Genomic DNA, 25,586 nt, shown 5'->3' on the forward strand with positions numbered 1-25,586 from the left:
AAAAGTTCTATTTTGGTCTCATCTGACCACATGACTTTCTCCCATGACTCCTCTGGATCATCCAAATGGTCATTGGCAAACTTAAGACGTGCCTGGACATGTGCTGGTTTAAGCAGGGGAACCTTCCGTGTCATGCATGATTTTAAACCATGACGACCAACAGTAACCTTGGAAACGGTGGTCCCAGCTCTTTTCAGGTCATTGACCAGCTCCTCCCGTGTAGTTCTGGGCTGATTTCTCACCTTCCTTAGGATCATTGAGACCCCACGAGGTGAGATCTTGCATGGAGCCCCAGTCCGAGGGAGATTGACAGTCATGTTTAGCTTCTTCCATTTTCTAATGATTGCTCCAACAGTGGACCTTTTTTTCACCAAGCTGCTTGCCAATTTCCCCGTTGCCCTTTCCAGCCTTGTGGAGGTGTACAATTTTGTCTCTAGTGTCTTTGGACAGCTCTTTGGTCTTGGCCATGTTAGTAGTTGGATTCTTACTGATTTTATGGGGTGGACAGGTGTCTTTATGCAGCTAACAACCTCAAACAGGTGCATCTAATTTAGGATAATAAATGTAGTGGAGGTGGACATTTTAAAGGCAGACTAACAGGTCTTTGAGGGTCAGAATTCTAGCTGATAGACAGGTGTTCAAATACTTATTTGCAGCTGTATCATACAAATAAATAGTTTAAAAATCATATATTGTGATTTCTGGATTTTTCACAGTGGACATGCACCTACGATGACAATTTCAGACCCCTCCATGATTTCTAAGTGGGAGAACTTGCAAAATAGCAGGGTGTTCAAATACTTATTTTCCTCACTGTATATATATATATATATATATATATATATATATATATATATATATACTGTGTATATCTCACAAAAGTTAGTACACCCCTAACATTTAAGTAACCATTATATTATATCTTCTAAAGGGACAATTTAATAGAAATAAAAATTGGAAATACTTTAGAGTAGACAATGTGTAGCTTGTATACACCTACCAAATTCTATTTCTATATTATTGTCCCTTGAGAATGGATGGTTTAAAAAAAAATTTGCCTTTGTCTCTATAGCATATAATATATTTATATAAAAGAGTGCAAATTGAAATAATTTGAATACAAAGTGATTACTTATATCAGTAACACTATAATATCGAATTCTTCATTTCCTCCCATTAGGTGTCATTGTTACTAAAGAGGTGCTGTCAATGCTGGGAGAAGTAAGGAGAGGATTAAACGAGGTATAAGCATCCACCCTGTATCTGCTGATTGTTCTCCTACATAATGGCTTTCTGTGATTACATCCTGGCAATTAATAGAATTTGCATTTCAGATTGGCATTCAGAACTTCTCCAGCGTGAGCCCATGTCACTCCAGGCCCAGCCAGACACGCAGCGATTACGGCAAACTGTTTATCGTGCTAGTGATCATTGGCTCGGTGTGTGTTATCATCATTGCATCTGGGCTCATCTACATCTGCTGGCAGCGCCGCCTTCCTAAAATGAAGAGCATGGTAAGTGGTTGCTCATAACCGTCCTAATCAGACATTCTGGAATCTTCTAGCTAACCTACAGCTGTAATGTTGTCCACAATAATATACAACCAGTTTTTTATTTTTTTAATTTTTTTATTTCAAGATTCATATGATTCAAACAATAAATGGTGAATGTATGAACTGCACGATATTATGGAAAATATTAAAATAAATATATATACTAACTGTACAATGCCTCAAAGTCCATTAATCCTCCATTAGTACTGACAGACACAGAGGCCAATCATCTTCAGCGTGATAGATAGATAGATAGATAGATAGATAGATAGATAGATAGATAGATAGATAGATAGATAGATAGATAGATAGATAGAGTGATCATGACCATTTCACTTTGACTGATTAGGACATAGGCCACACCCACTTTAATGAAACTGACAGGCAAAGAGTTTAAACCTCCTTCACAGGGATAAACAGACACAGAGGCCGTGTCCCTTTCACTAGGACAGATATGTACATAGGCCGCACCTACTCTACTAAAACCGAGTCACAGAGGCCACACATTCTTTAATTCAACGGTACTGACCGGGAGAAAGAGTCTGTGCCTCCCTACAGCCACTTACAATCTCAGAAGTTACAGCTTTTTTTGTTGGCGAAAAAATAGATAATCACAGATGCTGGTACTGCAAGGCACAAATGCTATGCCCCTTTCACTAAGACAAATATAGACATAGATTACACACCTCCTTTATTGCTAACAAATGTTGTGTCTTATTTACTGAGACTTAATAGGCACAGGGGCCACATCTTCAGTGTACAAGCTTTTCACATAATATCTTATTTATGTAACAGGCTGCATGTTTATTTTTTGTGTTGTCACAAGTCACGTGGCGAGGAGCTGCATTTTGTGGAGAACGGCTGCCATGACAACCCCACGCTGGACGTGACGAGTGACGGCCAACCGGAGCCACAGGAGAAAAAGCACAGCACCAATGGCGTGCCAGCAGGCACTGGAGCTTGGCAGGGCATGCCGAACAAGTCAGGCAAGGACGAGGAAGACAATCAGGAGGAGGATACTCACCTCTAATAAGGAGCGGATCAAAGTGCAAGCGGAAAAATTGTTAGAAAAGTAAGGTATTCCATCAGGGCACAGAATACCACAGCTTTTTTTTTTTCCAACTACCTGTTGAATATTTAAAGTAATTGTCTTTGGCTTGTACGGTCTTTTATTTATCTGCACCAGCGAAAGCACGTTCATGTTCAATCAGAGTGCTGTGGGTTGATTAACAGTGCAAGCGCAAAGAGGCCTCGTTAGAAAAAAGTTAGCCGTACTAATAGAGGACCGTTCCAGGGTGCAAAGCTTCTAGAAACATGTATGGAAAAACCTGCCAGATTAGGTAAGTCTTGCACTGTCCGAACTCCACAGGATAGCAGTATTCTGTAGGATCTTTAATGCATAATAATGTATCTCAACTTGCTTTACAGTACACGCATATCCCGTTTTCTTTTCGTATGAATGCATCTAGTGCAATTCTTTCCAAGCAGTACGTTAGCGCAGTGTGTTTTAACATGGTAAAGTTGCAGCCAGCTGGCCTTGAACCTGGCTCTTTAATCGCTTGTTGGAATGGCCTCTCTACAAATGAGATGTTTTTCAGTGTTCTTTGTTTTCAGTGTTATAGTTAAGGTTCTCGTAGTTGCCACTCATTTACAGAGTGGTCTCACTCATATTTACTGTAAAAAGATGTACTGCACAGGGCTTAGATTTAAAACACGCACTTAAACATTTCTTTTTTTTGTTTGAGTGTTTCTTTTCATCTTAATGGCAAAATGGAGGTAGAGCAAACATTTACGAATAAGGAGTGGATGCCGGCGTTTGGTGCATTTTTGCAACCTTTAAATAAATACCCCAGTCATTTTTGACATAATGTCTAATACAGCTGTGTGTATTTAATTACCACGTTTTGCATTATGAAAGAACGAAAGAAAGAAAAAAACTGTTTACTAGAAACCCGTGTGATTCAGGGTAGCCGATCCACCTACAGACATCCCTTTAGGTGGGAGGAAACTGGAATACATTTAGGAAATCCTCCAGTACACAGGGAGAACATTGTATCAATGGTTCTAAAATGGGATTCAGCGACTGCTCTTGATTACTGTACAAAAGAAATGTATTTTCTGTGGTATTTAATGCAGGTACAAATGCAGTGGGCAGGTATTACGTTGAAGAAAATCTGAGTTGAACTTTAATGACTGCTGGTCTATATAAAGTGAAAACCGTTCCCTGTGGTTTACAGTGCAGTCACTTCAGCATAACAGATCATACTGGTATTATTTCTCACACTTTCTTTCACATAGCTCTAATTACAGCGTAACAATCAGGGCACAATAAAGATCGGTTACGATGTCCTGATTATGGAAATATTCATTACAGCATGTAGTATTTTTACCACAGTGTGTTTTCAAGACATGGATACATTCAAATAAAATTGATGATTAACAAAAGCTTGTCTCAATGTTGGAAGTAGCTTTAAATTGGATGGACAGAACTTTTTTCGCCCAAAACTTTATTTCCATAAAACGTACATTAAATGACATTTCGAATGAAAATTAATATTGTGTGAAAAGCAGAACTTGTGTAACAATTTGGCCTTCAGATGTTTGTTAGCAGGTTCAAGGATGAGGATTGATACCACACACAGCTAACAGGCTCTATTTGTCCAAAATGGCTGCCTGTACAACTGTTTAGCCACATGGTGATATTTGTCTAGTAGATTAGAGAAACAAGTGATGACTTGTCATAATATTAGATGGCAACCGAAAATCTAATAAAACGATGAAGCTGTTGAGGCAGAGGAATGCAGTGTTCTCTAACGTTTCATTGTTGGCATAATAAGAATGAAGTGGGGCAGCTATTCCACATATATGCTTTAAGACAGATACTCCAGTGTATTCATTATTTCTTTAAATGTTTTAAGTGTTTTAAATCTGTAAAGACCGACTGGGTTTACACAATGTTGTTAAAGAATCATTCATTTGAACCCAAAAACTTGTAGTCCTGTCAACTGTTCTAAACCGTGTATGTTTTTTGGGGGAGATGATCAATCGATTATCCACCTCGTTCATGCGTACTACAGTCGTGACGACATCATCTCAGTGAAGGATGATTACACGTCATGGAAATCTCTGATATTATGGGTAAAAGTTTTTGATCAAGTAGCAATTGGAGCTCAGATCCAGTCAGTTTTGCTCCTTGTAATCATTTGACTGTTGCTGGTTTCATGAAGTCTTGGCTGGATGGTAATCAGCTCCATTCTGTCACAGCATCGAGTCCAAAATCAGCTGCCTTGAGGTTTTTTTGTGTACAAATAATCAGATGTTAATTCTATGAATTGTGAACTAAACATGAAATCCTTGAACAAGAGTGAAAATGCTTAGCTCTGATAGCATATGTCTGACAGACGCACTTGACAGTAAGTCATACTATCTTCTAAAACCACATCATTGAATAGATTCCAGTAAGATTTGGGGTGCAAGTCCTATTCGGCTACATGAGGAAATGAATACAATAGTAAGTAAAGCTTCATTAGACAACGTAGAGCTGTACAAATTCTGCCTAATAGAAAAAGTATATTTTTGGTGAAATCATTTCGTTTGTACATATGGCTCCACACGTTAAACGTCACATGGTAATCAATATTTCCGTGTTAAGCTATCTGTAACTGATCTTTATTTACTAGTTACTACAGTTGTGATGTTACACTATATTGATTGTTCCTGTTTTACTAAACCACCTGCTTTATCTATATGACAGTTGACAGTTTGTTTGTAATGTACTGATTTAATGTGCATGATATTATGCCGTTATAGTAATATATCCGAAGCACATATCAGACGTTGGCAGTATTAAAACAATCCAAACCGTGGTTATTGCAAAGCTAGATGTCTTGGATAGTTCATTATATCCATATTCTGTACGCTATTACCTGTATTGTAATAATAACAATAAAAAAAAGCTGACTGATCACATCAGAGATCTAGAACAGGCTTGATCTTGATAATCATAGAGTAAGCATAGGGTTTTTTTGGTACTCTACTACTGTAACCGTACAGCTTTGTTTGCAAGTGCACTTTGTTTTTTTTTTTTTCATTTTGATGTTTATCTTGAATGCTTTGTATGGAGATCCTCTTAACCGCTTTGTATTGACCGTTTGTACAGACAAACTCTGAACTCATTGTTATTTATTGTAAGTTTAGGTTTGACCGTTTTTGAAATGCAAGACAATAAATGTTCACAGAAACCAATCTTGTGTTTAAGAATGGTGATTTGTTGGAGGAAGGGGTTAGTTGGGGATAATAGTTTGTCAGACATGTTTTTAATTTTGTATACAACACCGCCACCCTGTGGACAAATAATTAAATACACCTACTATTCTGGTGCAATGTTTTGTGCATGGCAGTGTGTAAAGTAGGTTGCACTCAACTAAAGGATTGACACTGTAAAAAAGCTTTTTTATATATATATATATATATATATATATATATATATATATATATATATATATATATATATATATTTATTTATTTAATAATATATATATGAGAGAAATATGAGCATTATATGGACTTAACATATTCAACATACAGTGGCCATTTGTTTTTTCCACTAGCAGAAGAAAAGCACTTCGTAGTGAAAACGATGGTATCGTGTGGTATCATATAGTTTCGAGACTAGTTTTGTAGCATACCAACAGATGGCATCACGAGGCTGCATGCACAGTCACAGGGAGCACCGACCAAGTCAGTGTGCCAACAGACATCCTGTGTACATCTGGAGCTTTGCGACTGCTGCTATTCTGACCACGTGCTTTACCACATCTATGATTTCATCATGTACAATGTGAAATCCTGGGTGTAATCGGGCAAGTCTGCCACAGAGACATCTGACATCAATCGGCAAGTTTATGGCGATGTTGCAATTAGTCGTTTGAGGTGTTTTAAATGGCACATGCGCTTCCAGAGCAGAACAACATCACTGTATAAGGACAAGAGATCAGGAAGACCTTCAAGACGCTGAACCTAGGAAAATGTAGGATGACTGTCGAAGATCAATCCACAAAATTGCTGCTATTGTCGGAATGTCCTACACAACAGTCCAGGAAATCTTCCTGTGTCCCCAGGCTGCTGACCCAGGAGCAGACGGAACAACACGTCAAAGTCTGCTGAAAACTTCGTCAGCGTGTTGTGGATGACCCGTCCTTCATGTTGAGGATCGTTAATAGTGACGAAATTAGGGTGTAAGGGTATGACTCTGAGATGAAGAAACAATCCTCATCTTCACAAACCAAAAAGGCAAGGCAGGTCAGCATCTTGACCGAGTGCACGTTAATCGTCTTTTTGGACATTCGTGGCATTTTGCATCGAGAATGCATCCCCTAGGGCCGAACCACCAATAACGAGTTCTACCCCTATGTTTTAAGGCATCTGAGGGAGGACATACGGAGAAAGCGACTGGATCTGTGGTGTGCTAGTCTCGAAATTATGATACCACCTTGTATGTTCAAACAAAAAGTGTGTGCACAAATAATAAAACAGACTGCACTACTGTAATCATTGGATTATATCCATGGTCATATGTTGCTACTAATAAGAGGTTTGCATTAATCAGTCTATAATACTTAAAAAATCGAATGACACAGGACATGCTTTTTAAAGTTTTCCTGCTTCTGTTTATTCTGCATTGTGGTGTAACAATGTAACCTGCTGATTAAATGAGTAGAGCCAAGAATACGAGCAAGATTTCTTATAAGATTGTCTTAATCAGAGGAACCTACAGGCTGAACAACCTCAGCTCTAACACAGTGTCACTAATCTACTCACATCGGACTGCTGCAGTACATACAAAGAGCGTCTTAAAGCATGCAACAATTACCTGCTCGAATTCGTTAAAACGAGCAAGAAGCAAAAAATGTGCACGAGAGATCCCTAAAAACATTCAGGCATGGTAGATTGTGAGATTCTGTAAAAAAAAAAAAAAAAAAAAACTCGCTTATTTGCAACTTACTACAGTGAACATGCTGCTGGTCCGACAATAAAACACAGACAGAAAAGAAAGGAAATTAAGCAAATCCGAAGAGGTCTTGCGTTATAATGTATTCTTCTTGCGATCACTACTTAAACGTCTCATGATCGACATAAACATTGTTTCCTTGTGATCAGTACTTTTCTGTGTATTCGGCATTAGAGCTTGTTCTAAAGGCTGCGAAAGATTCAGGAAACAATGTTTATGTCAAGATCACAACAAATTTAGTCGTGATCACGAGAAAAGAAAAAGGGAAAAAAAAAAAGTATAACGCATGGCCTCTTACGACTTCCGTAGTAAATATCAACTCGGGTCTAATCAAAATAGTAGTTCTGAATGAAGATGCTGTTCACGCCTTTAAAAACAGGAATGTAGTTGTAAATAAGCGCCTTCTCCTCGTCGGCCTGTGTAGGAAATCGGTGCTGGCTTTTCATAGCTGCAATTAGAGGAAAAATAACTGGTCAAACAGCAGATCTTTGTTTTTGTTTTTAAATAAGATTTTACGATCAAATCACAATACAGTAAAGATGGTGAAAGCACTTGTGAAACTATTGCACCCCCCCCCCCCCCCCCCCCCCGATAATCCTAGAGGACTGTGTGTATGGTAAGAGTTTATTATATGGTAAGAGAAATTAGAAAGCTAAACATTTCTTCATGAACATGAAGGAGTGTACTGGGTTCTTGCATGAAACTATATGACATACTTGTGATTCGTTCATTCATCCATTCATTCATCTGTTAATTATTCCATCTATAATTTTATTCATTCAATAATCAAATCAATCAATCAATCAATCTTAAGTAAAAACTGACTGTGGACAGGATTATGGAGGTTTTTATAATTGTGTATAATACAATAAAAACCTAAATCCAGGAGTGGCCAGGGTTAGTCAAATAATAATAATAATAATAATAATAATAATAATAATAATAGTAATAGTAATAATATTAATAAAATTGTTGTTAAATATTATTGAATAGAAACTAATTCTGAGCAATTCTGAGCAATTTATTCCATTATTCTAAAAGGACAAGTTCTAATGGTTAAAAGCATGAAATTGATAAAAAAAAAAACCTTTTAATAAAAACAAATGCAACAAACCTTCAGAGACAAAGAAGCTTGCAGTGTAGAAGGAGGCTCTAATGGCTGAGATGGCGTGGACCATGCCTGGCTTGTCTATCCACTCGAATGGGCTTTTCTCAGGGTGCCACTGGACAGCATAAAACGGGTATCGGTAGGCTGCGGAAACATGTAAATGATGCAAGCAGACAGTTGTGTGTCCACTGCTTCAGTATTTAGCATACATTTGTGAAATCTTTTCTCAAGAATAATCTCTATTTTGTCTCAATTTGTATTGTTTTTTTTTTAAATTGTGTTTCCAAGTCCTGCCCTAAATAGTAGCAGTGAAACAGTGAATTTTTTCCCCCCATACAATTGGCAACATCCAACAAATCCAAATCATGTGGAAAAGATAAAAATATATAACTTGAATATTTATTATATTTATGATCATTTTTCTGCACAATTTATTGCACACTAAACTAAAGGTAGCTACTGGATTATACATTTTTACCTCCACTGGAACAGAAAAATTATATAAACAAATTCTTGCAGTTTCTCATGATGTGCAAATGATTCATTATTTTTTTATTCTTATTCTTATTTTGCATAAATAATTATGGTTTACTTTTAACATTGCTTAGGTGGGAGAAATGGGAATAAATGAGTTTTTTATATCATTTACTTAATCCAATCGATTTGGGTTTCTAACATTTCAGGTTTTGTTAATAGACTTGCCATTAAAAGAATATAACTATTTTTTTTTTTATTAACAATAAGTGTGATATATTAGAGAGCTTGTGCAGAAAAAGGAGTCACGTAAAGTGATGGAAGTCATTTTAGATGGAGCTGATGATTTTTCATCTTATCCTATCTTCTTCTTCTTCTTTCGGCTGCTCCCATTAGGGGTCGCCACAGCGGATCATCTGTCTCCATACCACCCTGTCCTCTACATCTGCCTCTTTTACACCAAATACCTGCATGTCTTCCCTCACCACATCCATGAACCTTCTCCTTGGCCTTCCTCTTTTCCTCCTACCTGGTGGCTCCATCTTCAGCATTTTTCTACCAATATAATTCATGTCCCTTCTCTGCACATGTCCAAACCATCTCAATCTCGCCTCCCTCACCTTGTCACCAAAACATCCTACATGCGCTGTCCCTCTAATAAACTCATTTCTAATCTTGTCCATCCTCGTCACTCCCAACGAAAACCTCAACATCTTCAGCTCTGCTACCTCCAGCTCCACCTCCTGTCTTTTACTCAATGCCACTGTCTCTAATCCATACAACATCGCAGGTCTCACCACAGACCTATAAACTTTCCCTTTCATTTTTGCAGATACCCTACTATCACAAATCACTCCTGTCACTCTTCTCCACCCACTCCACCCTGCCTGCACTCTTTTCTTCACTTCTCTAACACACTCTCCATTACTTTGCACTGTTGACCCCAGGTACCTGAATTCCTCCACCTTCTCCAGCTCTTCTCCCTGCAACCGCATCACTCCACTGCCCTCCCTCTCATTCACACACATGTACTCTGTCTTACTCCTACTGACTTTCATTCCCCTTCTCTCCAGCGCATATCTCCACCTCTCCAGGCTCTTCTCAACCTGCTCCCTGGCTTCCACTACTCTTTCCCATAACTTCATGGTGTGACTGATCAACTTAATTCCCCTGTAGTTACTGCAAGACTGCACATCTCCTTTATGCTTAAAGATCGGTACCAGCACACTTCTTCTTCATTCCTCAGGCATCTTCTCACCTTCCAAAATCCTGTTAAACAATCTGGTCAAAAACTCCACTGCCATCTCTCCTAAACATCTCCACGCTTCTACCGGTATGTCATCTGGTCCAACCGACTTTCCATTCTTCATCCTCTTAATCGCTGCTCTCACTTCCTCCTTACTAATCCTATCTACATCCTGCTTCACCAACTCCACATCCTCCAACCTTCTCTCTCTCTGATTTTCCTCATTCATCAGCTGCTCAAAATACTCCCTCCACCTTCTCAACACACTCTCCTCACTAGTCAACACATTTCCCTCTCCATCCTTTACTGCTCTAACTTGCAGTACATCCTTCCCAGCTGTGGCCAATCGGTACAAATCCTTTTCTACTTCCTTAGTGTCCAACCTCTCATACAGCTCCTCATATGCCTTTTCCTTGGCTTTCACCACATCCCTCTTAACCTACTGCCGCATCTCCTTGTACTCCTGCCTACTTTTCTCATCACTCTGTCTGTCCCACTTCTGTTTTGCCAACCTCTTTCCCCTAATGCTCTCCTGCACTTCCTCATTCCACCACCACGTCTCCTTGTCTTGCTTTCTATTTCCAGATGTTACACCAAGTACTTTTCTAGCTGCCTCCCTCATCACTCCTGCAGTAGTTGCCCAATCATCCGGCACCTCTTCACCACCACCAAGCCCCTGTCTGACCTCTTCCCTGAACCTCACACTACACTCTTCCTCCTTCAGTTTCCACCATCTTATTCTTCTTTCAGTCTTCACTCTCCTCCTCCTCTTCTTCGCCTCCAAAACCATCCTACAGACCACCATCCGATGCTGTCTAGCTACACTGTCCCCTGCCAACACCTTACAGTCTCCAATCTCCTTTAGGTTGCATCTCCTGCATAGCACATAGTCCACCTGTGTGCACCTTCCTCCACTCTTATACGTCACCCTATGATCCTCCTTCTACTTAAAATAAGTGTTCACCACTGCCATTTCCATCCTTTTAGCAAAATCCACCACCATCTGCCCTTCCACATTCCTCTCCTTAAAACCATACCTACCCATCACCTGTTTCCTACACCTACATGCCCATTAAAGTCTGCCCCAATCACCAAACGCTCTTTCCTAGGTACACCATCTACCACTTCATCTAATTCACTCCAGAATCTTTCCTTCTCCTCCATCTCACAGCCAACTTGTGGAGCATAGGCACTGATGACATTTATCATCATCCCTTCAACTTCCACCTTCACGATCATCACCATCATCAGAAACTCTCTTCACCTCCACTACACTCTTACTGTACTCTTCCTTCAGAATCACCCCTACACCATTTATCTTTCCATCCACACCATGATAAAACAGTTTAAATCCATCTCCAATGTTCCTGGCCTTACTCCCTTTCCACTTGGTCTCCTGAACACACAGCATATCTACCTTTCTCCTCTCCATCATATCAGCTATCTCTCTCCCTTTACCCGTCATAGTACTCCACTCTCCGACACTGCTCCTTTCCCTGCCGTCTCTGTAGACGTCTTCCTCCTCTCCTTCTCCTCCTTCGGCCAACAGTAGCCCAATTTCCACCGGGAACCCTGTCGGCTAACGATACCTGTGGCAGTCGTTGTTAACCCGGGCCTCGACCGATCTGGTATGAAATTCTCATTTGCGATCCGCATATTTAATTTGGCACATTTTACGCTGGATGCCCTTCCTAACGCAACCCTCCCCATTTACCCGGGCTTGGGACCGGCACTAAGAGTGCACTGGCTTGTGCATCCATAATGGCTGGGTTTTTCATCTTATCCTATGCAGTCACATTATTGGCTTTTAGAACGTAACAGCAGTCAGATTTTAATCGAGAATTATGGGCAGTGGCAAAAGATCTTTGCCAGCTGCATTTGACCATCAAACTCAATTTCAAATGTATAGTTTTTGCTTTGACAGCAAAATCCTTCAAATTTTTACAGTGTAATTCCATCCTTAGTAGCTGGTGGGGGCCAAAAAAGGCCAATATAATTGTACATGGGAAATAAATATGGCCCAGTAATGTTGTAAATATACAAAATGCTCTGCCCATTCAAACTGATTAATCTTTACACAATTTCTGATCGATCAACTTAGAATAGATTTTAAACAAACATGGACAACTGTCCTGTTCCCAGGTTTCATCCGGCGTTCTCACCTTCCATGGTGGAAACGAATTCCTTCTTGCCGTCTGTATTTGTGGTTAGGATTTTGTAGAATCGCTTGATTTTGGCATTGCGGGTGAAATTCTGTTGGCAGGAAGCACATTTCAAGAGATATTGATGATCTGTTCTCTTTATAAACTTGACTGTGCTTGTATCGAAATACAATCTCAATGCTACCTGTATAGACAAGCTCCAGCTGTGGAAGTTGGATGTGATGTTCTCAGACGAAAGGGAGTGAAGGAGGTCCTTTGGGATGTTTTTGAACATCCTGCTGTTCTGTGCACCTGTTCGATAAAAAGTAAAGAGATATAGCTACAGTTACATTCTGCCTCATGTCCTGTTAATAAACCAAGCATTAAAATTCTAAAGAATGGATGTGAATAAACTTAAAGATTTCCATTTCTATCCACTGAAACAAAGTGGATCAGAATCATACAAAAAATAAAAACAAGAAAAAATGTAAATTAGACATAGTTGACGTTCAAATTTAGTAGAAAGACTTGAGATATAAAAGGCATAGTTACATCGAGATTAAACTACTGTAATGCTTTACTGTCTGGGTGTTGGAGTAAGTGCATAAATAAGCTTCAGTTAGTTCAGAATGCAGTGGCAAGGGTCCTTACTAGATCTAGAGAAAATGACCACATCACCCCTGTTTTAATCAGTCTACACTGGCTCTCAATTAAATCTCGCATTGATTATAAAATACTACTACTGACGCATGAAGCACTTAACGGTCTCGTGCTGCAGTCTCTGAGTGAACTTTCTGTTCCAATATGATCATTATCTGTGTAAAGCTGCTTTGAGACAATAAAACTTTCTTTCGGCTTCTCCCATTAGGGGTCGCCACAGCGGATCATCCACGTTTGATTTGGCACGTTTTTACGCTGGATGCCCTTCCTAACGCAACCCTCCCCATTTAACCGGGCTTGGGACCGGCACTAAGAGTGTCTGGGGTTGGTTTCCTGACCGGGGATCGAACCCGGGCCGCAGCGGTGAGAGCGCCGCATCCTAACCACTAGACCACCAGGGACCCCAGCTTTGAGACAATGTTCATTGTTAAAAGTGCTATACAAATAAAAAATTAATTGAATTAAATCTTTAACCTAGACCAAAAATGAGCGGCAGGGCCACGGATTTAGTGTCTGTTAATGTCAGCAGATTCTTGTTGCTGGTCAGAATGGTCAGCTGTTGGAAGCCCTGACAAGTTCCCCATATTGGAAAATAATCAGCAGCATCATTGGCCTAAGGAGAACACAAATAACAGGAAATGGGGTTAATTTTTTTTACAATGAAACAGCAAGTCTATCAGCACAAAATGGTGAAAATCTTAATTGACAATATTTCTGGTTAATCAAGAAAAGAGCTTAAGTTGATTAACGATTCGCCACACCACAGCAGTTTACCTAGCATGCCTGCTTGGCTCAGAATTGGCTCCTAGTTTTACAGCTTGACCGTTATTGATTGGGTATTAGCAGTGAGAACAATTTACCTCAGTAGTCTGCAATATAGTAAATAGTTGCCATGCTAGCATACTTAGCCTCCAGTTTGAAATTTTCAGTACAAGTTTACCCACCTTGCTAGTAAACCAGTCTGATTCTAATTAAACAATTCACCTGAATTACTCAGTCTATAGTTAGTTGGAATTTTAGATATTGTTACTAAACTGTTCAATTATAATCATCAAACTACTTAATGATGGTCACATAATGAGTTTTGCAACTAGGTTGATCAAATTTGACTTCAGCTCCATCCTTGATGTTCCATTCTGACAATGTATCGAACCTTGAGTGCTAGTTCATAGAAGATCTTGGCCACTCTAGTGAACTGGGATGCCTCAATATCCACATTACCACCTGGCAGCAACAATCTGTTATGAAGAACACAATACTTTCAATTAGAACACTTTTTTTTTTGGAGGCAAAATAATGCCAGTGAGCCGTATGTAGATCTATATTTAGTAAACCCTAACCCATTTATCGAGTAGAAAAGTTTGCGATATTCCTCTTCGGTCTCATTTATCCTGAGGAAGGAACATGAGAGAGAACAAGGTTGAAAAAGGTAACAAGATGAAAAACATATATAATAAAACATTCAGTCACAGTCACTTATATTCAGCCTACCTTATGGGCACAACCCTGGCACCAGCCGACTCCAAAAACTTCACATAAGAAGCAGCTATATAGGAGGACCCTTTAGCATCATGATCACTTTCCAAGTTCTCCTGGGCTAAAACACCTATAAAATAATCAAATGAATAGTGAAAAATAAATATCAGGTAGCAATTTGGCACATGTGCCATCCTGCTCTTCTTCTTTTTTACACCAGAGAAAATTAAGGACAGATTTGGACTGTAATTAATAAAAACAGTCTTCTACAAAAGCTTATGCATTTAAGCACCCAACACTGAACAGTAGACCTCAACAATGATGGAACATTGATAATGAATGGAGTCAAGTCAAGTCAAGTTTATTGGTATAGCGCTTTTCACAACAGACATTGTCTCAAAGCAGCTTTACAGAAATCAACAGTTAAGGTGAATGGTGTGCATTTATCCTTGATGAGCAGCCGTGGCAACTGTGGCAAGGAAAAACTCCCTTAGGTGTAATGAGGAAGAAACCTTGAGAGGAACCAGACTCAAAAGGGGAACTCATCCTCATTTGGGTGAATGGACATTTTGTGACACCCAGATAAGGATGGGTTTTTGAGTCTGGTTCTTCTCAAGGTTACTTCCTTATTCCATCTCAGGGAGTTCTCACCACTGGCTCAGTTATTAGGGATCAACTTATTAGGAACAAACTTATAGGCACTAAAGTCATATATTCCAACTATCTAGAGGTGTTCAACGACTTAAAACATAGCCCTATTTTTGGAAGACCACCCAATTTTTCGGTGAGCAAAGGTAACGCAAACAAATAGTCCTTTGTTCAGTTTTCAACATGTTTTTGGGCCATTGTCTTGCTGTGTGATGATGTTCCTCCAATTTGATTGGATGATCATGGTTATGGTTTTGCATTTTCTAAATTCTTTTCAAAATCAGACCAGAATTAAAGCCTCAGTGCTTATATTCAGTATCAGATTAATACTTTCCCAGAGCGTCCTGTAGAATTATATACACACCAATCAGACCCAACATTAAAACCATCATGTACGCTAAAAGGGTGTCCAAAACACAATTAAGGAATATCACTGCCATGAAGAGATGTACTTGGTTTAAACGACATTTATGTAGAAGACATATGCCAAAGTAACATCAACAACATTGCCAAGACGAACGATTTTCCAGCACGTCATTGCCCAGAGCACCACAATTCCAAAAACAACACTAATACTATAACATTATACACACACACACACACACACACACACACACCTGACAATATGTAACCACATAATCAGCTCCAAAAAAAATCATCCAAAAGATGCTTTAGAACATCCTTCCCACCAAACACAAAAAATCGTTATCCGCGATATATCGACTCCCACGATTCCAGAAAATTCGATATATCGATTTTACTGATGATACCGAATCGGCTCTTTTAAACAAATCTATCAGAACCGATTGAAGAGAGCTGTAAGTCTTTAAATCGACACCAAGTGAGGAAATGTGGACATTATTATTCTTATATCAAATGAAAAGAATGATGGAAATATATATTTCTATATATCAGAATATTATTGGGACTGTTTATTTTCTGAGCCGTTGAGTACATTTCCACTGTAATGGCGGAAGCTGCACTATGCATAGTTATTATTATAAAGGAGAGATCAGCAAAAGGCGGAAGGATCTCAAATATCATCAATGACAAACACGAGCAGGGAACAGCTGCGCCTTACCGATCACAGGTCGGTCATTGTAATAAACACCGCATGATGCAGGTCCCAGGAAGCCGCACACCCAAGCGGTGAACACCGCACACGCCAAGACCAGACGACACATTCACCCCAGAAGGAAGGATCCAGCAGAATATCTCGAACAAAAATAATACAGATGGAGGAGAACGAAATAAAGAATAACCCGAGGGATCTATTCCCAGTAGCGTTGTACAAGATCTACTAGGACAGCGCTGCAGGATCCCGGATTGGATCCTGCTTTGCTGTGTTCTCAAGAAGCACAAACAAATCACACCTTCATTAAGCGTCATAGACTGTAGGTGTGTCCATGGAGTGGGAACATAAAGCAGAGTCACACATCTGATTGGACAGATCGGATACTCCCTGTCATATCCTCTAGATCAGAGGTGCTCAAACCATTTTTTTTAAAACCATTTTTAACCATTCTTCTTCTTCTCCTTCCTCTTTCGGCTTCTTCCATTAGGGATCGCCAGTGGCGGGCGGTCAGGGCCAGCAAAGACTTCTCTGCTGGCCTAAACACTATCAGAAGCACTGACCCTCATTTACAATCTAAATTCTAATATTTGTTCCATGATATTGTATAATGTTATTCCCAACAGTTTATTCCCTTCAAACATAATAGTCCACGGAGACTCCTGTCTGACCTCGTCTGTCAACCTGTCCATCACCACTGAAAACAGGAAAGGGCTCAAAGCCGATCCTTAATGCAATCCCACCTTCACCTTGAACCAGTCTGTTGTTCCTACTGCACTCTTCACTGCAGTCACACCGTTCTCATCCATGTTGTGCACCACTCTCACATACTTCTCTGACACACCTGACTTCCTCATGCAATACCACACCTCCTCTCTCAGCACGATCGTGCAGGCTCAGACTACACCAAATCAGTAGGGTAACAACCTTCCTAACAGAGCATGCTACACAGCTTCTCCTCTCTTGTCATTTGTAGTTTGGTCTATTGCAATGCTTTTCAAAAGATTCAGAATGCAGCCACACGTCTTTTTCTTAATGAGCCCACAAGTCAAGTTCATTTCTATTGCGCTTTTCACAACAGACATTGTCTCAAAGCAGCTTTACAGAAATCAACAGTGAAGGTGAATGGTGTGTATTTATCCCTGATGAGCAGCCATGGCGACTGTGGCTCTGCTGCCCTCTGCTGACCAGCTTTATGGAGATGCTGATTTCATTTTCCAGCAGGATTTGGCACCTGCCCACACTGGCAAAAGCACCAAAAGTTGGTTAAATGACCATGGTGTTGGTGTATTTGACCAGCAAACTCACCAGACCTGAACCCCATAGAAAATCTATGAGGGATTGTCAAGAGGAAAATGAGAAACAAGAGACCAAAAGATGCAAATGAGCTGAAGGCCACTGTCAAAGAAACCTGGGCTTCCACACCACCTCAGCAGTGCCACAGACTGATCACCTCCATGCCACACCGAACTGAGTCAGTAATTAAAGCAAAAGAAGCCCCTACAAAGTATTGAGTACATATACAGTAAATGAACATACTTTCCAGAAGACCAACAATTCACTAAAAATGTTTTTTTTTGATTGGTCTTATGAAGTATTCACATTTTTTGAGATGGTGGGTTTTGGTTAATTGTATCAGATCATAATATATCAGTCAGTGTGTGATGAATCTATATAATATGAGTTTCACTTTTTATTTTTATTCACTAAAATAAATCAACTTTTTATTTATTTTATTTATTGAGATCTGTGCATTCCCTACAGATTGGTTGGTAAATGAGCAGCGGCACATGGTTCCATCGCAGAGAGGCACAAAATCACTCTCAAGGATGTTTTCCATCACTGTACCTTGTTGGTTAAATTACCTGTTCAACTTTATCCATACAACCGAATCCTCCCAATATTCAAGAAACAATTAAAAACAATTTCATGACAATCTTACCACTTCCTATTATCCTTCTTCATCGTTTCATGTGTTAGCTTTTTCTTTTGGAATACCGACTGAAACCTCGTATAACAGGCACTTCTTGCGTTTGCCATTTTACGACAAATCGCTTTTTGTATTTCTCAACTGTAGGTTGTTTTAGATAAAAAAAAGCATCAGCCTTATAAATGTAAACAATTAAAACTGAGTTTTGGCAATTCATGTCATTTACATTAAGCCAGTGTTTGTGGTTTGGGACTTTCACAACCTAACAGATCGTTTTGTGTGTAACACACAAAAAGTAAACACACAGTAAAGATGCTTGTGTATTGATGTGTTTTCAGGTGAATGAACAGACTGCAGAAAAGACAAGCAGCAATCACATTTCCTTTTTTATTTGGTGAACAATTCAGCTCAAATTAGTCTAATAATAAGTGTTAATTATGTGCAGGTGCATTCAATCCTTCATCTCACGTGTTCAAGTTAGAAAAAAACAAGAAAGAAATGAAGACTGAATATAAACCCGGAAGTGATAATGGCATCTGTTGTATACGCACAGGTTTGTCTTTATATGCAGAATATTAGTTTAAATACTTATTTATATTTCATTAGCATGTTTGATTACATTTCTTTACCCAGAACAACATTCAATTGAATACAAATATACATGTAGCTAAAATACATGTATTTATATTGTTTCAATATGAATACATATTTATGAATAATTATGATCAAATTAAACTAGATTTCCATGATCACGCGGACATCTCGCGAGATTTTGAATGCGCCCAAATAGTTCGTGTTGCATTCTGGGTACTGTGGCTTAAACAAATGGCGGACGAGGTGGAGCAGGTTTGTATTTATGATGTTTTTTAAATGTAATTTCTGCATCGGTTTAAAAATAAAGCATACGTTATCAAGCGTTAATCTATTCATCTTTATTTTCTTTGTGATCTATAGGCTTCAGAAAACAGCGAAATTGTTACGTAGAACTGTTCAGTGTTAGCAGGATGAATTAAGCTGTAGAACCCACGTTGTGCTCTTCCCACCTGTATTCCTGAAAGTCCCGCCTACTTGTTTTGGATTGGCTGGTGTTTTATTAAGTCAGAGTTTCGATTGGTTGAAAAGTCACATGCCCGAGTCAGTCTTATAATTGACAGGTTTATTAGCCGATCATACTGAAGGAGGCTGGGTTTAGCGGAATACAGGTGGGAAAGGATTTTTTAAAGATAGGTTGTTAGACATGGGCTTCATTCAAGTTGTAAATATATGAGCAAATTCTGGTTAAATCGTAAAGGCAAATACAATTGGAGTTCATGTAAAATTCTAGTTACCAAGATAAATGTCGACTGCTAAATCAACTCAACGCTGCATAGGGGGTGAAGTAGTGTGTACAGGATTGTAGTAGAGTGCATAAGTTTGCGCACCCTTAGGACCTATTTGTTTCAGAAACACCTGATCTAACATTAATAATTTAAATGAGCCGAAAAGAGCCTGACGTGTATGTCTACTTGTCTGTGTTTATAACTGTCCCCACTGTCCTTATCACCCCCCCCACCCCCCATTAATAATCTATTTTAATTTGATCTAATGGTAAACCCTGTTCACTCTTACATCCATCCTTCTCTGTACAAATCCCTACAAAATCTTCCAAAAAAACCCCAAACTGTTAAATCTTTGCTTGGCCACTTTAATTATTTATTTTTTGTCTGTTCTGTATATATCCATTTCCCATTTAGAGACCAGTGGTAGGAAAGTTGGATCATTTTACTGACTTGGTTCTTTCTCTTTCATGCAAATGATTGAATCTCAAATTTTTTTTTCTCCAATCATTTAGTTAATTTTTTCCTTTAATCAGGAATTTTTTTTTAAATATTTTCAATAAGCAGATCCCCCAACATGTCGACATGCACAAAGTTTGACTGTAGCTCCAATAATTTATACATGTGTGTATATATAACTGCATAGCGTCTATGGGATTCACGTGACAAAAGAACGAACGACTCGGACTAGAAGAGTCGAGAGGTAAACGGTAAATGAAGATTTTGCGATGCTTTGCTCATGCGCTTCCTGTAGAAAATGAACTTTTCACTTTTTGAGGCTACTCATCTTCTAAGTTACATTTAAAGACTTGTTCAAAATGAACTAATCGGTACTGAACGGCAAACACTACCTGAGACTGAACCACCTGAACTTGAGTCACCTATGAGTTTACTGGGTGTGAATCAGAGCAAAATTGATCTGATTCTGGTTAGCTTTCAGTTTTATTTGTTTTATTTCAAACGACACGTAATGCACATGACACATGAAAAGCCAAAAAGGAAACCGCTGAGGAACATGTGGAGCTGAACTGTTTTAGGGACTGTAAACAGAAATCACAAAAAATCACCTGTGCATGAAGACTGTGGTAAATAAAGGAATGTGTAACTGTATAAAATCAGTGTTAAAACCCAATCTTTTGCCTTTAAGTTAGACTGTTGTTTAGGGATGTGCTGGAAAAATACTCTTATTATATGTCAGATGGTACAATATCATAATTTTGCTGAATTCGTGTTTTTTTTTTTTTTTTTAAACCATAAAATTGAGCTTATTTGTGAATGCGGAGTGAAATATTATTTATAGTATCATTTCTTGAATTGATAAGAGATGTACATTTTTGTATTAGGATGAATCTATCCAATAAGGAATTACAACTACAACCAGATTCCATTTTCTTCACTGTGTGTTATTGTAATATTTGCTGGTTTTTGTCTCGATTTCTTATTCAGCAACAGACCACAAACACGGTCGAGGAACCCCTAGATCTCATTCGGTTGAGTCTGGACGAGCGAATCTATGTGAAGATGCGGAACGACAGGGAGCTTCGTGGAAGGCTACATGTAGGTTGAAAAAATTGGCTTTCTATGGCCGTATTACTGTAGCGCATTGTGGTACTGCGTTACTGAAAGATGGTGTTTATAAAAATATTTAAAAAAAGATTATGTTCAGCCTGTCTTGAGGGCATTGTCCACAACAGCATTGTAAAAACTTATCATCGGGAAATACGTCATCTTTATTAAAATAAATAAATTGAATAGAAACAAATCCATCATTGTGTTCTGTGGACAAAAGTTCCACTGTGGACAAGATTGTCACATTGAGATGTTTTTGTGTAATTTTTACCACAGAAGATTGCAGTACTATTGTAAACTGTGATTAACTGACACCTATCTAAAAACATTGCACCAAATGGAACCATTTCCAGCCAGAACCTGAATGAAAAAAGGAAGTCAAGAAAAATAATTATTTGGAAAGTTTTAATCGAAACAAACAAAACATTTTTTTTGCCTCAGCAACATTGTTTTTTTTTTTTTTTTTTTGCAATCCGTGTACGGATTATTCTATTTAAAGTGTTACTAAGTTTTAGCTCACACTTTTGGAAATCTGCTTTAGGCTTACGACCAACATCTGAACATGATCCTTGGTGATGTGGAAGAGACGGTGACGACGGTGGAAATTGATGAAGAGACGTATGAAGAAATTTACAAGGTGAGCACTTTATGTCGAGTTCGCTTGTAATAAGAATTCAGGGAGTCCAAGTTCCTGTACACAAGCAACTTTTACAATTAAGTTAATAAGATTCCAGTAGGTTTAGTTAAACAGCGCTTCACTGGTCATTTCTTGGAATTGTGTCATCGGTGTAACACTCAGCATTTTAGAAACCCTGCAGGCTTTTAAAATGCTGGTAATTAAACAACAGTTCTGCCTGTATCACCAATGCAGATCCTGCCACTGGGTATGCGATTTATGCGTTGGGAAGTCCACACCACTTTTTGGATGTGTATTCTGTTCCTCTGTACAGCATTTTATCAAAATAAACTCTTTAGTCATATTCAAAGTGAGGAACATCCCAATTTTCCCCCAGTACGCTTAAATAAACAGTGTTGACCTTGTAAGATGTTTTGGAGTGATTTTAGACATATCCTACAAGCATGCATGTGAATGAGAGGGAGGGCAGGGGAGTGGTGCGGTTGTAGGGAGAAGAGGTGGAGAAGGTGGAGGAGTTCAGGTACCTGGGGTCAACAGTGCAAAGTAATGGAGAGTGTGTTAGAGAAGTGAAGAAAAGTCAGAAAAAGAGTGCAGGCAGGGTGGAGAAAATGATAGCAGGAGTGATTTGTGATAGAAGAGTCTCTGAAAGAGTGAAAGGGAAAGTTTATAGGACTGTGGTGAGACCTGAGATGTTGTATGGTTTAGAGACAGTGGCATTGAGTAAAAGACAGGAGGTGGAGCTGGAGGTAGCAGAGCTGAAGATTTTGAGGTTTTCATTGGAGTGATGAGGATGGACAGGATTAGAAATGAGTTTATTAGAGGGACAGCACATGTAGGATGTTTTGGAGACCAAGTGAGGGAGGTGAGATTGAGATGGTTTGGACATGTGCAGAGGAGGAACATTGGGTATATCAGTAGGAGAATGCTGAGGATGGAGCCACCAGGAAGAAGGAAAAGAGGAAGGGCAAGGAGGAGGTTGATGCATGTGGTGAAGGAAGACATGCAGGTAGTTGGGTTGAAAGATGCAGATGTAGAGGACAGGGGGGTATGGAGACGGATGATCCGCTGTTGCGACCCCTAATGGGAGAAGCTGAAAGAAGATATTCTACAAGCAAATCAGTGCATTTTGTTAATGAATCCATGTTCCATTTGAGATCTCTGACTAAAATGAGATTAAAAATGTGATTCACACACTACTCATGGTCAGACTACTGTAACTCATTGTACATTTATTCTTCCTCAAACCGCATCATTCCACCTACAGTTTTTCAAAATTTGACAGCCAGGCTTTTCACAGGGTCACGGTGCAGACTCGGATTACCCCATTATTAGTGTCTTTTACCTCAACTTCCCGATTCTACATGTCGGTGTCGGTGTTTCACCTCTGGAGGCCGCTCTCATAATGACAGTGGACCGGAAGCTGAAAAACTCTCGGTATGGATTGCTGATGGCAGATAGTTCCAGCAATCAAGTTATTGGTGAAATCCACTATTAGTCCACCTCTAGTTTTGTATTCGCTAAATAAGTAGAAGAATCTAAAAAAAGAATTGCATCTATAAGTGTTGTGCCACTTTTTGGCAATCATTCCTGTGTGGCAAGCTGCAGAGCACCTGCACATCAGATATGATGTCGCTATTATTGTGTAATAAATTAAGTTAATTCTGCTCCACCAATTTAAATGGGGACATATGCTAGGAGTGCTGATACTTTGTACAATATCACTGGGACATTTTACTGCTCATCACGCCACACGTCTGTATTCACAATGTGAAATTCCAATACTTGCAGAAGTTTAATACACTGATGTCATCACTATACTTCCGAAAGTGTGTTAGTGTTGGTGTTGGTGTTGGTGTTGGTGTTGGTGTTGGTGTTGGTGTTGGTGTTGGTGTTGGTGTTGGTGTTGGTTACAGCATTCTATCCAGCAGTGGGAGCGCTCTGCTGATGGAGTGATGATATTAAAATAGGGCACCTTTTTTTTGTTTAAACTGTTGTATAAAAGCAGAATTGCAGTCATTCTGTTGTACTGAATACTTAATAATCAGTTTATGCTTTTAGTCAGGCATTTGTGTGCTGTGAGACTCCTGACAAATAAGCGCATACTGTGTCTAGAACAAAATAAAACCCACCACGAACAGTAACTCTTTATTATCCACATTGCATATCTATAGATTTTTTTTAACTACAGTTATTGACCACATGTTCAGAAATCATTCGTCATGAACAAATTCAGTGTGATAAGGTTGATTACTGTTTTATACATGCACATCCTCTTGTCAGGCAAGTGCACATGTTTAATTTCAGCCTTAATGTTCCTGCAGTCGACGAAGAGGAACATTCCCATGCTGTTCGTCCGTGGAGATGGAGTGGTGCTAGTGGCTCCGCCGCTGAGAGTCGGCTAAGCTCCAAATGAAAGACGCGTTGGACTGTAATATGATTATAAACATTGGCTTTTTTTTTTGTTCGTTTAACCACAGATTTGTAAAGTTTTTGATTTTTTTTTTTTTTTTTTTTGTTGATAAAAGTCACAGAAGGTAATGTGTTTCATGGTTGTTAGATTGTCTCTTTCAGTTGGCCACTTGAAGCGATTATGGATCTTCCTGCATACATGCTTTATATTCACAATAAACCATTGACTTCTTTCAGTAATAACTTCAGATGTGCAGCAATTTTTTCATTTATGGGATGTACAGTTGTAATTAGGCTGGTAATTGTGCGTCATGCAGTTCTTAGTCTTCTTTCAGCTTCTTCCATTAGGGGGCGCCACAGCGGATCATCCGTCTCCATACACCCCTGTCCTCTACATCTGCCTCTTTTAAACCAACTCCCTGCCTCCTTCATCACAGCCATAAAACTTCTCCGTGGCCTTCCTCCTTCCTGGTGGCTCCATCCTCAGCATTCTTCTACCTATATACCCCATGTCCCTCCTCTTCACGTTCAAACTATCTTAATCAGGCCTCTCTCACTTTTTGCTAAATGCGCATACCCTTTAATAAACTCGTTTCTAATCCTGTCCATCGTCGTCACGCCCAATGAAAATCTCAGCATCTTCAGCTCTGCTACCTCCAGCTCCACCTCCTGTCTTTTACTCAATGCCACTCTCTCTAATCCATACAACATCGCAGGTCTCACCACAGTCCTATAAACTTTCCCTTTCCTTTTTACATATACCCTTCTATCACAAATCACTCCTGCTATCACCCTTCTTCACCCCGCCTTTTTTTTTTTTCTTCCTTTCTAACACACTCATTACTTTGCACTGTTGACCCCAGGTACCTGAACTCCTTCACCACCACTTCTCATTTACTGAGTATAAAAGTGTATTTTTGCTTCATATTTCAGTAGTTGGTCAGAAGGTGGCGCCACTTCCACGTTCTTCTGTTTCTTTAATCATCAAGGATCTTTGCTGTACCTCTCATCTAAGTACTTATTTGTTTTCCTTAATTTCGAGTTTTTGTCCACCCCCCCTTTATTTATATATATATATATATATATATATATAATAATTATTATTTTTTTTTAACCCTGTACTTGTTAGTTAATTGGCTCATTGGAAAGCAATAACACCGTGTTCACGTACTGAGAACTCACCAGCCGTGTTCTTGGAAAACTGTGTTCTGACCGGATTCATTTATTTTATCACACTGTATCTGCTAAATAAAGGCGTTCAACTGACTTCAAACCGCAAGCCTAAAGGCATTTGTTAGTTTCGACTAAACCTTTGCCGCTCCTTTTATCCTGTGCCA

The 25,586-nt window shown here is 39.2% G+C and overlaps 3 protein-coding genes and 1 long non-coding RNA gene across 4 annotated transcripts in view; 3 read left to right on the top strand and 1 right to left on the bottom strand.

Annotated features, from left to right (window-relative positions):
• Positions 1-5,798, top strand: part of podxl2 (podocalyxin-like 2) — a 39,209-nt gene extending 33,411 nt beyond the window's left edge. The window contains exons 6-8 of the mRNA XM_083534477.1: positions 1,181-1,242; positions 1,335-1,514; positions 2,380-5,798. Of these exons, the coding sequence (XP_083390603.1) occupies positions 1,181-1,242; positions 1,335-1,514; positions 2,380-2,583 (446 nt within the window). The 3' untranslated portion in view covers positions 2,584-5,798. The remainder of the gene's footprint in view (positions 1-1,180; positions 1,243-1,334; positions 1,515-2,379) is intronic.
• Positions 5,799-7,196: 1,398 nt separating this feature from the next.
• LOC310722194 (gamma-glutamyl hydrolase) lies at positions 7,197-16,717 on the bottom strand. The gene is made up of 9 exons (XM_083534566.1): positions 16,398-16,717; positions 14,684-14,798; positions 14,533-14,583; positions 14,346-14,430; positions 13,667-13,805; positions 12,738-12,844; positions 12,554-12,644; positions 8,678-8,815; positions 7,197-8,011 (listed from the first exon to the last, which is right to left on the bottom strand). Exons 1-9 carry the CDS (start codon positions 16,498-16,500, stop codon positions 7,890-7,892), a joined length of 951 nt encoding a protein of 316 aa, XP_083390692.1. The 5' UTR covers positions 16,501-16,717; the 3' UTR covers positions 7,197-7,889.
• LOC310722240 lies at positions 8,825-9,221 on the top strand. The gene is made up of 2 exons (XR_014532325.1): positions 8,825-8,979; positions 9,048-9,221. It is a non-coding gene; the product is annotated as an uncharacterized lncRNA (long non-coding RNA).
• Positions 16,718-19,057: 2,340 nt separating the features above from the next.
• On the top strand, positions 19,058-24,492 carry lsm3 (LSM3 homolog, U6 small nuclear RNA and mRNA degradation associated). The gene is made up of 4 exons (XM_083534601.1): positions 19,058-19,164; positions 21,081-21,191; positions 21,745-21,840; positions 24,162-24,492. Exons 1-4 carry the CDS (start codon positions 19,144-19,146, stop codon positions 24,240-24,242), a joined length of 309 nt encoding a protein of 102 aa, XP_083390727.1. The 5' UTR covers positions 19,058-19,143; the 3' UTR covers positions 24,243-24,492.
• Positions 24,493-25,586: the final 1,094 nt, after the last annotated feature.

The sequence above is a fragment of the Silurus aristotelis genome, assembly GCF_946808225.1.
Source record: "Silurus aristotelis genome assembly, chromosome: 28".
Taxonomy (NCBI): Eukaryota; Metazoa; Chordata; class Actinopteri; order Siluriformes; family Siluridae; genus Silurus; species Silurus aristotelis.

Coding starts and splice junctions, on each gene's coding strand:
- LOC310722194 (XM_083534566.1), bottom strand. CDS start 16,500: ATGTGTCGTCTGGTCTTGGCGTGTGCGGTGTTCACCGCTTGGGTGTGC. Junction 14,799..16,397: donor CAATGACCGACCTGTGATCG/GTAAGGCGCAGC, acceptor ATTATTTTATAG/GTGTTTTAGCCCAGGAGAAC. Junction 13,806..14,345: donor TCTATGAACTAGCACTCAAG/GTTCGATACATT, acceptor TGTTCTCCTTAG/GCCAATGATGCTGCTGATTA.
- lsm3 (XM_083534601.1), top strand. CDS start 19,144: ATGGCGGACGAGGTGGAGCAG. Junction 19,165..21,080: donor TGGCGGACGAGGTGGAGCAG/GTTTGTATTTAT, acceptor TTTCTTATTCAG/CAACAGACCACAAACACGGT. Junction 21,192..21,744: donor AGCTTCGTGGAAGGCTACAT/GTAGGTTGAAAA, acceptor AATCTGCTTTAG/GCTTACGACCAACATCTGAA.